Below are 13,246 nucleotides of genomic sequence, written 5' to 3' on the forward strand. Positions count from 1 at the left end.
GTCCTAGTAACGTTGAATAAAGCTTGGGTTTCGGCTAGTGTTTTTCACTATTTTTGTTCCGCGCTGCTAATGTTTACAAACGTAACGTTGACCCGGACCAACATTTCTTTCCTCACACGAACCGATGACGTCGCACCACTAGTCGCGTGCACTACAAGCGAAGGCTCTGCTAGGCGAGGGGAGAAAGAGCAAGCACTAGAAAGGCTGGGGCAGAGAGAAACCTCCTCTCTTCTCTAACGTTCCTAGTGCTCTCCCTTTTCTCCCCTCGCCCTCCAGTGTCCTCCTCTCCCGTTCCGGTGACAGGTCAACACCTCCTTGAGCGCTCTGCTCGTGACGTCGCGAAGGAAGGCCATCGGGGGCGCGCTTCGAAGCGAAGGAAACGCGCGTGGATCGACCGTCGTAACGTGCTTTTAGTCCCATACGCGGGTCTTATTAGCTAAAATGACTGCTGCACATAGCAACGGGTCTCGAAAATATTTTATTACACGGACAAAATATTACACCGCTAAATAATCGCTATGAAATGGTACGAGGTAGGCGTATAAGAGAAAACATTGAGTCACGCAGTTATTGCTGTAGGAGTGCATATTTTACGCAGAAATACTTTGACAAAATGGCGAGACACGCTGTGATGGGACACAGGAAAACAGATCACAGTTAAAAATCAGGTAGACGTAGTCAACGCGGACACGGCTAGACAAATGTCACTTACGATCATGTAAGCAATGTTATCGCGTGCAGAGAGTCAATTCTTGCTTCATGCCCCAGCCACATGGCAAAAGTAATGTAATTTCGATCGAATGACATTATGGGGTTCAGCGGAGCGAACGGTGGTGAGGAGGCGACCTCCTCTCCACCGTTCGCTGTTGGTTGGCTCCGCTGAAGTGGAAAGGGCTGGGAGGAGCCTTCCACTTCGTCGGAGTATACACCTTTCCTACGTGGGCGCCGCCATCTTCAATTCTGGAGCTTGCGGTATGTGTGAAAACATCGCTTTCTTCTCGCCTCGACAGTAGAACGTGTTAACATTTTAATTGCAACCGTCAGTCGTTCTCTTGCTTTTTTTTTTTTTTTCGGAACGCGAGGCTAAACGAAAAAGGTGTATAAACACGTTACTGTTGCTCAAAAAGGCTGGAAACAGAGGGCGAGTGGTGCCATCTGCGAACAAGTCCTTCGTTGGATCACGCCAGAGCGCTTGCTTCCTACGCGCGCAGCTGGTTCGCGCCAGCATCACCTGACCCGCCGAGAAGGGACATACCCAAATGCATTGCGGCTGTTTGCCACTTTTGCGGTTGATTTTTCTTGGTCATACAGATAAACTGAAGAAGGAATGTGCTCCTGTGGATGGTTGAGCGCGTTTATATCGTAATCTGTTCTTCTATGGCACTCTGCGGGGTTTGTAATTGACTATAAGCTCGGTTTTTTTTGTTTTTTTTTAGAGCGCAGTTCTTAGGGGCCCGTTTTCGGCTTGAGCGGCGTCGCCGTCGGCGTAACCAAGGTCATCCCAAGGTCACGTGGCCCCCAAGGTCACGTGACCCCCAAGGTCACGTGACCCCTCCCCCAGGGTCACGTGACCCCCAAGGTCACGTGACACTCAAAGTCACGTGAACCCCCGAAGTCACGTGACACCCCCAGGTCACGTGACCCCCAGGGTCACGTGACCCCGCCGACGTCACGTGACCTCCCCGATGACGTCATCGGATCCGCATCGTCATCGTCATCATCACTGATGACGTCATCAGTGACGATGACGATCCGGATGCCGGTGAGGTCATCAGTGACGTCACTGATGACGTCATCAGTGACGATGCGGATGCCGGTGACGTCATCAGTGACGTCACTGATGACGTCATCAGTGATGATGACGATGCGGATGCCGGTGAGGTCATCAGTGACGTCACTGATGACGTCATCAGTGACGATGCGGATGCCGGTGACGTCATCAGTGACGATGACGTCACCGGGGAGGTCACGTGACCTCGGCGGGGGTCACGTGACCCTGGGGGTGGTCACGTGACCTGGGGGGGTCACGTGACTTCGGGGGGCATCCGCATCGTCATCGTCATCATCACAGATGACGTCATCAGTGATGATTACGATGACGATGCTAATGCCGGTGACGTCATCTGTGACGATGACGTCATCGGGGAGGTCACGTGACCTCGGCGGGGGTCACGTGACCCTGGGGGTGGTCACGTGACCTGGGGGTGTCACGTGACTTCGGGGGGGGCATCCGCATCGTCATCGTCATCATCACAGATGACGTCATCTGTGACGTTACTGATGACGTCATCGGAGTCCGCATCGTCATCGTCACTGATCATCAGTGACGTCACTGATGACATCATCGGCATCGTCACGTGACCCCCCCCCCCCAAGGTCATGTGACCCCCCCAGGTCACTTCACCCCCCCCAGTACCCTTCGCTCCTCCTCAAGAGCTGCGCTCTAATTCGGTGTTAGAGGGAGTTGTAAACGGCTTTCACTTTTTTTCTATCACTTTTTCCTTGTTATATGGCGATTTTACAGTGAAGCTGTATGGTTCCATGCATTTTTTGGTACCCGTGTGCAAAAACAGAAGCCAGAAATTGCATGTAAAAGCGCGCCATTCTATGGAAATGCATATACGCCCCGTCACCTCGATGTGCATTTTGATAAGGAAAGACGTCGAAACGTGTGATAATGGGGTTACATCCTTGAACAATGGGCCTTCTCCCGCTCGAGTCGGGTGACGTCACTGCTTTTCATATATAAAAGCAGCAACTGCCGAACAGAGCCTTCCATTGTGTTCTGCAGTTGCTATGGGAAGGCCACGTATAGGTAGGACTCCCGACGAACAACGTGCTTATGACGAGCGGCGGAGGGAACAGAGACGACAATGTAATCGGCGGCGGCGGGCGGCAAACACCACCGAAGATCGCGCACGAGATGCCGAGCGCAAGCGGCGAGCTATGCAAGATGACGAACGTCGCCAAGCGCACAATGCAGCAAAACGTCGCAAGTACCATGCCGGTAAATTGGAGAACTTTAAAGGAGCAAACGGCTAAATTCAAAAGGGCCTTTCTGGACAGACATTTTGGATTTAGTAGAGTATATGCGACAGACTGTGGTACACTCTTTTGAATCGGGGTGGTCACATCTTGAAAAGTGTACCACATGTTGTTAAAAAACATATATACTATATATCTTCAATAATAATGTAAATACGACATGCTAGAAAAAAAAAATAAGAACAAGCGGCCGCTCGGCAGCACTATTTAGCCGTTCGTGCATGTGGAGCATTGGGCCTGGACATCCGGGCCAACGTTTATTCTTCTGCCGGCAGGGCAGACGCAAGCCCACGAGGTGACCGTCGAGCGGTAGACATATTGCAGGCTTACCGCTGCAGAGCCGACAACACGTCCACTCATGTCGATGTCAAGTCACAAACAATATTGCGTCATCGCGCGACCAAAACCATCGTTACTAGATTAGGTCAAACTGCCCATAGACGCTGCTTGCATGAGCAGCATCACAGCTCGCCTCCTGTCGTTCCACGCGCCACCGTTCTTGGGGGATGGCCAGGATGGCTGTGTGCAATGGCTGCTACGGTAACTGTAATATATTTCATAGAGGCGCTGTGCCGAAAAAGCGGACGGCTGCCTGTGGCGCTGCAGTCGGCAGCTGGAGGAGAAAATGGATGCATCGGTTGCTTTCTCCAGCCGTCGGGGGCTCTCGGCGGACGCCGCTTGTCCAAAAGATTAGATCTGCTGATCACTCCAGAGCATTACCTGCTAAAGTGATGGCGTTTTATGTTGCCACTAGGCTGCATTTCTTTGTTATACTTCGTTTCAGCTTCGGTCCAGGCGCAGCCGATGCTACAAGCGCGAGCATGTGGTCCAGAACAGTGCTTGCACTGCATGAGCGCGCGTGCTTGGCAGGGATGCTGAAAGTCCGGAGCTCGCGCTTGTAGCTTTGGCTGCGTCTGGACCGAAGCTGAAACGAAGTATAGGTCACTGAATCGTGCCAGAGTACTGAGGCATGAAGCGGCAAAATAGCTGAAGCTCAATCAGTCGATCCGCATAGCTTTTTCGCCCAGTTTTGTCATCAGAAGTATCTGTTACTTTCAGTACCTTCAGCAGATTCTACTTTTGTAATTATGCCATGCCCTTCCGTGCTCTGCGAGTAATTGTATTATTTCCCTAAATGCTTCCATGTGAGCTTCTTTATTCTGTGTGTGTGTATCGTCATGGTGTTAGCCTGATGTAACGTTGTTTTCTCACTTCGTTCGGTTTTATACGATACATAAAGTCGTATGCAGCTCAATATGTGCATAGTTTCAAACTTCTTTTTTTTTTGGTGCATGCAATGCAGAGTTGTGAAACTGTCGGAACTCCCCCCCCCCCCCCCCCCCCCCCATTTATTTGGTCGTGTTCTTAGCGGCGTTCATTTCTTAGTAATATATATATTTTTTTTTTCTTGGTCAGTGATTTAGTATTTGTAAGTATTTGTGGAAAAAGATCAGGATATATTTTTCATCAAATAAATCGGATTTTTTTTTATTTGAATCAAACTTACGTTAATGAAATCTCTTCAGCTAGAAACATGGTGACTTTTTATCACTAAATGTGTGGGTATGTGTGTTTTGTATGGCTGTCTGGTACAGATATTTATTGTTTGATCCTTGTTTACTTGAAATACAAAATAAATACCCCTGGGAAGAACACTGATAGGCAAACGGTTAATAAAAAAAAATGTTTTCAGTATTCTTGTGTTTTCGGTTGGAATGAATGATTTTAAATTGGGACTTTACTAATCGTATATCGTTTAGTTGGCCAAAACAAAGAGGCTAGAAAGTCAAAAGCCAGCTTTTCAGTGCGAACATTTGAAAATATAGCGGACTATTTTTTAAAACACCCGTCCTTGCCTCAAACAACAATGGGCTTCCCCTAGAATTGTCATAAATGCTTTCTTTGACAATAACTGTCTTGTTTAATCCATAGCTCTCCAGAGCCGTCTTTGTCCGCATTCCCTCTAGCCACCGGTCTCTTTCTGTGGCCTCAACTTTCTTCTTCACTGAGACCTGCTCTTCCGTATCTCCACTATAGCCTAAAAACTTTCCTCTTAATTTCCTAGTGCGCTGTCTCCACTTTGTGTCTACACTCCTCATGTATAAATAGCTGAATCCTTCGTGTCCATTGCTCCCCATCCATTCGCCTCAACCGATTCTCAAATTCTGTCTTACTCACAGCTTCCCTGCCCTCAAATGACGCCCATCTTATGTCTCCTTGTACTCCCTGGTTTGGCGTTTTGCAATGTGCCCCCAAAGCGAGCCTACCTACTCCGAGCTGTTTTATTTCTAGTCTCGCATGCACTTCGGATTTCATGCATAGCACTGCGTTTCCAAAAGTCAAGCCAGGCACCATGACCCCTTTCCGAATCTCTCTCACCACCTCATACCTGTTGTAATTCCAAAATGCTCTACTTTTCATTACAGCTGCATTTCTGTTGCCCTTACCTATTATATACTTTTCATGCTCACTGAGATATTCTGCACCACCACATATCCATACTCCTAGGTATACTTGTATTTACTAGCTCTCTCAACTGTAATATTCTCTATCTTCAGCCCCTCAACTTCATCCTCGTTAAAAATCATGACTGCTGATTTTTCGCTACTGAATTCTAAACCTAATTGTTCTCCTTTCCTACCACAAATGCTCATTAATTCCTGCAAATCTATCCTGTTGCTCGGGAAAACACCAGCGCCATGCACACAGCGGCATCCGCTTCGGAGGCTTCACGGAGGGCGCGCAGCATTTGTCATTACTCCCCTTCAACACTGTAACGGGAATGAGGGGGGTACCCCCCCTCATGGCCGAGATCCCGACCCTTTCTCAATAGGACCCGCCTCATTTGAGCCAGTTCTCATTTGAACATCGTATTTCAAACCAGTCGCCTAACGCTCTTTGAGCTTTAACCTTTCCTTATTTATGCCCTTCTCGGTTGAACCCGATCTCTTTTAAATCCTTATTGTTTGATGAAACCCCGTCTCAAAACATGTGTACTTGGCGTTTCAACCCGTATCGTTTAAACATATAGTTTGACAATGTGTGTGTCATCTTTTTAGAGTGCTCTTGGAATTTCAACCAGTCTCTTTTTCTGTGTTAATAAATGAGTAAAAATAATGGAGATGTTGATACTGTTCATAACAGTGCCGGCTACTCCATAGCAATTATTATTTGATAAAAAATTAACCAGATCTGAAACAAAACAAGCTCAAAAACAAACAAAGATCCCGCCAGAGTCGCCATTGTATATATTATTACAATTCAAACATGTTCGTCAATCCATTTTCGTGGTCTACCCGTGCCCGTGTGCACCGATGCGAAAACTTAATGTCATGTTCCACACCAAGGCTAACTGGCGATCGCTTAGGCAACATCACAAAGCAGCGGCTGCGGCGTGTCTCTCGCTCTACTGTGCACCTCGTCGCTGACAAAGCGTTGCCGCCACCACTCAAGAGTCAAGAGCATCACCAGCAGGGAGCGGCCAACGGTCCTGTGCCCACCACCGCATGGATCGTTTTCACCCTTTTGCATAGGATCCATTGCGCTCGAAATATGGTCACAGAAATCTTTTGTCCATACCGTCACGTTTGAAGCGACTCGCAAAGCATTGTGTCATTGAAACCGTATGGCCAATCGTTAGGCTGCTGAACGGCTCCTCACGAGACGTATAGTAGAAAACATTTTTCTGCCGCATAATCAGTCATCGCTCCTGAATGCGATCACATGCTCGGTGAAGCTTTGTTCCCACGAGCATTATCAACGCAGGAAATTACCTATAATTGGTTAAACTATTTAAGATGACCGCAGCAACAAAACACCGAAAAATGCCCTCGCCCTCCTCAGAAAGTCACAAAGAAAGATCCTGCCATTAACATACTGGCCCTGCGTTTTTTTGTTTTGTTTTTTTAATGTGCGGGTGCAATGTTGCGCGCACGTGGCTTGAGGGCTTTGTTACCAGGCACAACTTTTTTTCTTCATTTCAGTCGGGAATCATCGGATGCAAATTATGCTCATCTGGCATGCCCTGTGAGGATATTGAATTATTTACAACCGGTGTCGGAGTGGTCGTACGTCTACGATCATTGTATACTTCCCTATTTGTCGTCCGTCATGCAGTGGATTGGCATGCACTCTCTAGATGTCATTCTCCAAGAAGCATTCCAAGGCGTAATAAAGCTTCAGGTGCCTGGACTTCATAATGTCATTGCTTCCTTAATTTCGGTTTTCCGCGAGTATGCTGAAATTATTGCTTTTGCCTAGCCTGATAATGTACACGGTTAAAATGAGAAAAGTCTTTTTGAGAATGGTCAAAACCAGAAAGTATGTTTTGAGAAAGTTTGGATGAAGAAGGGTTAAAATGAGAAAAGTCATTTTGAGAATGGACCAAACCCCGAGGTTTGTTTTGAGAACGGTTTAAGTGAGAAAGGGAGAAAAGCGAAACTTTTTTTGCGCTGGGTTGAAATGAGAAGGTGAAAACGAGAAGGTAGAAATGCGAAGGGGTTCAATTGAGAACCACCCAATCTTAATCTAGTAACGTTGGCCCGGACCAACGTTTCTTTTTTACATACAAAACAATGACGTCGCACAAACAAACAAAAAAAAGCATACTAGACATATTACTGTTGCTCAAAAAGGCTGGTAACAGAGGGCGAGTGGTGCCACCTGCGAACAAGTCCTAACTAGAATAGTCACTTTCGTTGGATCACGCCACAGCGCCGCGCGCAGCTGGTCGCGCCAGAATCACCTGACCCGCTAAGAAAGGGACAAGTGCATTGCGGCTGACTGCCACTTTTGTGGTTAACTTTTCCTTGGCCATAGAGATAAACTCGGGAAGAAATGTGCTCTTGTGGATGGTAGAGCGCTTTTATTATGTCGTAATGTGCTCTGCCATGTCATTTTTGCGGGGTTTGTGGTTAACTATAAACTCGGGTCTTTCTTTTTCTCTCTCCCTCTTCTTGGGATCCTTGAAGAGAGTGTGACGGAGTGCCACGACAATCGTTACGAAATGTGTCACGCATACTTCAGGGCACAATCCTGCACAAAAGAGTGGTAAATTGAGACGAATAAAAAAATATATTCTCATCGCGCTTCAACCTACGACCCCATTATAGTGAGCTCGACATCCTACCACTGCGCCAATCAGTGGGTAGATGTGAAGCTAGCTGACTTTGTGTAAATGTTTGAGCGCCAAATGTTGGACGCTAGCGTTCGGCGTTCAAACAGTTTATAATCTAAGACATGCCCACCGTCGCATAGAATAGGACAAAGTTTGGAATAAAATAACATGCTGACCAAAAAAAAAAAAAAGTACTGCAATGTCCATACTTAGTGACTCTAGTCAGTCACAAACCCCGAATGATGCTGCGGATACACCTTCTGGGTATACCAACTTTATCTGTAGGACCAAGGTATGAAGCATTTTTTATATTTTTTCATGACATTATTTCCCCCACAGATCTTTTTAATCTATTCCATGTCGTAAAATCAAGCACTATGGTTATGAATAGTCACACAGCTGCCTACAGTCTCACACGCTTCCGGGCCTTGGCGAGCAAAGTAATTATCTTTCAGTTTTGTCTCCCGTGCGTACAGTGGTAGAGTGTCGGGCTCACAACCTTGGAATCCATGGGTTCTTCTCGTTAAAAAAACGTTTGACTATATTTTTTTTTTTATCTCAGTTATATCAGGCTTTCCGGTTTTCCGCAAATGCCCATAAACCCCGGAAATTAGTCCCCCCGAGCCGATCTTATCAAAATAGGGGAAAACTGTAAAATCCCAAATTCAAACGCCTTTGAAATAGATAAACCATTTAATTTTCACGGAAGAAAATATTTCTGTACTGCTTGGTTGTGTTGATCCGGAACACAGTCAACAATCCTTCTCCCTCCCCTTTCTCTCCCCCTCTCCCCTTCCCCCCCTCCTTTTTTTCGTGCCCTCATTTTTTTGTGCTCTTTGGTATTTTATTTTAAGCGCAGCTCTTAGGCGCCCGTTTCCGGCTTGAGTGGCGTCGCCGTCGGCGTAACCGCGCGGTGCATTATGGGTAAATTTTCCCGAAGGAACCCGAGGTCTTCCCAAAGGACCTCGGGTTCCCTCGGGAGGACCTCGGAAGAACCTCGGGTTCCTTCGGGAGGACCTCGGAGGACCTCAGGTTCCTTCGGGAGGACCTCAGGTACCTTCGGTGACTGCGGGGAGGGGGGTCACGTGACCCCTCACCCCAGGTCACGTAGCCCCCCAAGGTCACATGACTTCCCCCCGAGGTCACATGACCCCTCCCCCCGAGAACACTTGACCCTCAGTTCCCTCCCCCCCCCCCCTCCTCAAGAGCTGCGCTCTAATTCGGCGTTACAGGGAGTTGTAAACGGCTTTCATTTTTATGTAGTGATTAAATCTACTTCCGTTTGGGTTGCATCCTGCCTGCAGTATTATAAATCAAAATCTACATTAATATAGCCAATAGCCCCATTGCTAAATTACAAAAGCATCAAGGAGAATGCAGGGATTGGTGTTCCAAGCGCCGCGCGTTCTGGCCTCAGCAGTAGTAACGTTTCTAAAGCAAATGCCTAAAACAAATGTCATCTTGCGCGCGCGTTCGTCAACGCTTTATTTTGGTTATTTACTTGGATTCTTTTATACGGGAAAGGCGTGCACGTTTGGCACATTGAACACCAATTCCTGCATTTTCTTTGATGCTTGGGTAATTTAACAATAAGTCTATCGCCGATGATGTGATATGGCTACCTTTGGACCATCACACACCTGTCCTGCTGCTTGGTGTATGTACGTGCCTGGGATAACAAGCTTTTGACAGAGTTTATTTTCATTAGTGCTGCTCTGTTCAGATGCAGGTGTTTCACAGCATTCCACTCAATGTATTGGAGCAGTGTTGCTGTGTTCAGATGCGGGTGTTTCACAACATTCCATTCAATGTATTGGAGCTTATTTTATCCTTGGATAATGGCATTGGCCATTTACATGCATACTAGGAAATTTTCATGATTACTTTGTGAACAACTATAACGCATTCATTCCCTGAACACATTTTCGTTTTCCGCCAAAAAAAAGAAAAGAAAGCCGTGGTTCCAAATGTTACTAAAATTGAACATCTTGGCAAAAAAACATGTCAGGTGGTTCGATGCCCAGAAATTTGCCCAAACTACCGGTTACTGTGTCAAAGTGTGCCTTGTATTTGTGTTATGATGGTTGGTTTCTAATACATAATGTGATCTATTTCTGGCTCCAACAGTTCTCTGTACACTTCTATAATCTGAAATATCACAGGGAAATTGATTGTACTCGAGTTATGCACGAGCGTTAGGCTAGAACTCTTGTCCCTAATAATACGAGTCTCAGTCTATAGCTGGTGAAGCTCTGGTGTCTAGTCTAAACCCCCGTGCTGGCCTCCAGTATACGTTATATAGAGAATCTAGCACTACAACCTTGTTCTATAGAAAGTGTTGAGCGTGTGTGTTTGTACAGATAGTAAGAGAGTCTACAAGAAATGAAAGGAAAAAGAATATAAGCACCTTCTTCGGGGCAAATGAGGACTTAGAACAGGTCCAAATTAAGCTGGGGCATGCAACCACAAAGGATGCAAACTATAGATGCCACTGCCCTTGGAGCATGAGCTTTGGCAGGGGCATAATTTTCACACTGAGACATAAATTGCGTGACAAGTTCATCTGTGCAACGTCACTTCAAAATAACAGTCAACATGTTTAGTGTTCCCACCGACTTTGTCACTATAGTGGAAAAGGGGCAAAGTGCTTTTCTTTGTCTAATAACATGCATGGATATGTCTTTTTGTGTAGGTGATAAAGGTACACGCTTGACAGGGATCAGCTGCCTACCGGAACCCACGACGGACATCCTCTTCAAATGCTGTTTCTGCACCCACGTCACCGGAGATCAGCGTGAAATCCTCAGTCACCTGACGGTCCATGGTGATGAACAGCTCAAGTGCCAGCACTGTCCAAAGTCCTTTTATAGAGTGGAGGGCTTGAGACACCATTCTGAAATTCCCAAGTCGGAAATAACTTTCGAGTGTAAACGATGTCCAGCAGCATACCAGAAATATGCTCATCTAGTAAATCACATCCGAATCCATGCGGTTGAAAAACCCTTCAAATGTAAGGAATGTCCGCTAGCATTTTCTTAAAGTAGCCGCCTATCCTATCATATCCAAGCCCACACAGGTGAAAAACCTTACAAATTCCAGGAATGCCCCAAATCATTTGCTCGTAGTAGTGCCTTGGCTGCCCTCATGTGAACTCACACCAGTGAGAAACCTTACAGATGCCAAGAATGTCCCAAAGTGTTTTCTCGAAGTAGTTATCTGAGTATACTACATTCAAAGCCGCAGAAGTGCCCCCAAGTCTTTAGTCAGTGTGAGAGGCAGAATTAACACATTCAAATGCACACGGGAAAGGGACCTTACAGATGTGATCATCTCCCCAAAACTTTATTCAGAGCGATATTGCTGACACAGCAGATTAGAACACACACAGGGTTTACAAATGTGAGCTATGTCCGGTCTCCAAGTTTTTAGTGTTTAGTGTACTTAAGTGCGCGACCCGCCACATTCGAACTCATACAGGTAAGAGACCTGACAAATGCGAGAAATGTCCCCAAGCCTTTAGGGTGCATGGAAATCTGACCCAGCACATTTGAACGCATACGGGCGAAAAACCTTAAAAATACGAGCTATGTCCCCAAGCCTTTAGTGTGCGTGCGAACTTGACCCGCCACTATCGTATTCACACGGGCGAGCGACCTTACAAGTGTGAGCAATGTCTCAAATCCTTTGGCCGAGGCACGCGAGACACAGTAAAAATGGTATGTCCATAACTAGCTTGGGTCAACGTACTCAAGCAAAGTAAGAAGATTTGTACAAAAATTTGCACGAAAAATTATTTTGAAATCACTGCAGTCACCGAAATGTGTTAGATTTTAGCGCAGGGATTCGTTGTCTTCGGAGAGTAAGTAGTTTCGGATGCAGCCACCACAGTGCGCGTCAACAGCGGTGCATCATTGGAAGTGCGAAAGACTCTTGGATAACTTGACCCACCACATTCAAACACATACGGGCGAGAAACTTTACAGGTGCGAGCAATGTCCCAAAGCCTTTAGTGAGAAGGGAAACCGGAGGCAGCACACTCGAATACATAAGGCGCTGTGGAAATGGTATGTTCCAATACTTGTCCAAGTCAGCCGGCCCGAGCAGAGTAATGAGATTTGTAGAAATATGATTTAGAAAAAAGCAGCCAGGGAATAGGCTTCGCAGGTGTCAGCAGTCACACTTCCACTGTGGTTGGACAACATCTTACCTGTGTTGATAGTTCGCACAAGCTTTCTTAACGGTGCTGCTTACTAGACACTTGAAGCGTATGTGTGTGCGGAGCAGAGGTGCATCTAGAGCAACTAATTGCCTTGTCCTGAATTAAGGCAAATGGCCAATAGCCTTCACTGTCATTTTAATAAAGCTTGGTGAGCTCTGGAAATGAGCTAGTCCCTCTTGAAATATGTTTAGAATATGCTTGCACTGGCTGCCTATGCTTTCTATTAGAGTTCTTGTGCAAATCATTTTGAAAAACCTGTTTTCAGCTGCGACCTTGTTACTTTCATTTATATCCATGGCTTTTCTCATTTGCTTGAAAGTGTTGCAGATAATAAATAAGTGTCCAAACTCAGCTTTTCTTATTTATTGCCTTGCCTACTGTGCCATATTTGGACCATTACCATCATCGACCGGCAATGATATGCTGTTTGTTGCACAGCTGGACCAACATCGATTCAAACCCTTTTGAAAATTCTCATTTGTATGAGAAATTTCTGTGTCCAATAAACACATATGAATCATACAAGATATATAAGAACATATAAAAACGTATAAGAACCATATAAGAACTATATAAGATATATGAGAACATACAAGCACCATATAAGAAACTAGTGGGAAGTTTCTTATAAGTTTCTTATGGGTTCTTATATATCTTATATAATTCTTATATAGTTCTCATATAATTCTTATATGGTTCTTATATGTTCTTATATATCTTGTATGATTCATATGTGTTTATTGGACACAGGAAATTTCTCATACAAATGATTTTTTTTACTAGGGAAGTTGCTGGTTAACTTTTAGTAGGATAATTGGGGAATGATGATCGTAGCAGGTAGGGATGTGGGCAATGAATTCTCAATC

At 45.8% G+C, this 13,246-nt stretch overlaps 1 protein-coding gene across 1 annotated transcript; it reads left to right on the plus strand.

The window, feature by feature from the left end:
* Nucleotides 1-2,783: 2,783 nt before the first annotated feature.
* Nucleotides 2,784-11,594, plus strand: LOC121833446 (zinc finger protein 569-like). Its single transcript, XM_042286752.1, has 2 exons — nt 2,784-3,007; nt 10,854-11,594. The coding sequence occupies exons 1-2, from the start codon at nt 2,797-2,799 to the stop codon at nt 11,198-11,200; spliced, it is 558 nt and encodes a 185-aa protein (XP_042142686.1). The 5' UTR covers nt 2,784-2,796; the 3' UTR covers nt 11,201-11,594.
* The last annotated feature ends 1,652 nt before the right edge of the window (nt 11,595-13,246 follow it).

Source organism: Ixodes scapularis, unplaced genomic scaffold (genome assembly GCF_016920785.2).
Source record: "Ixodes scapularis isolate PalLabHiFi unplaced genomic scaffold, ASM1692078v2 PGA_scaffold8__174_contigs__length_109621045, whole genome shotgun sequence".
Lineage (NCBI taxonomy): Eukaryota > Metazoa > Arthropoda > Arachnida > Ixodida > Ixodidae > Ixodes > Ixodes scapularis.

Coding starts and splice junctions, on each gene's coding strand:
- LOC121833446 (XM_042286752.1), top strand. CDS start 2,797: ATGGGAAGGCCACGTATAGGTAGGACTCCCGACGAACAACGTGCTTAT. Junction 3,008..10,853: donor ACGTCGCAAGTACCATGCCG/GTAAATTGGAGA, acceptor CTTTTTGTGTAG/GTGATAAAGGTACACGCTTG.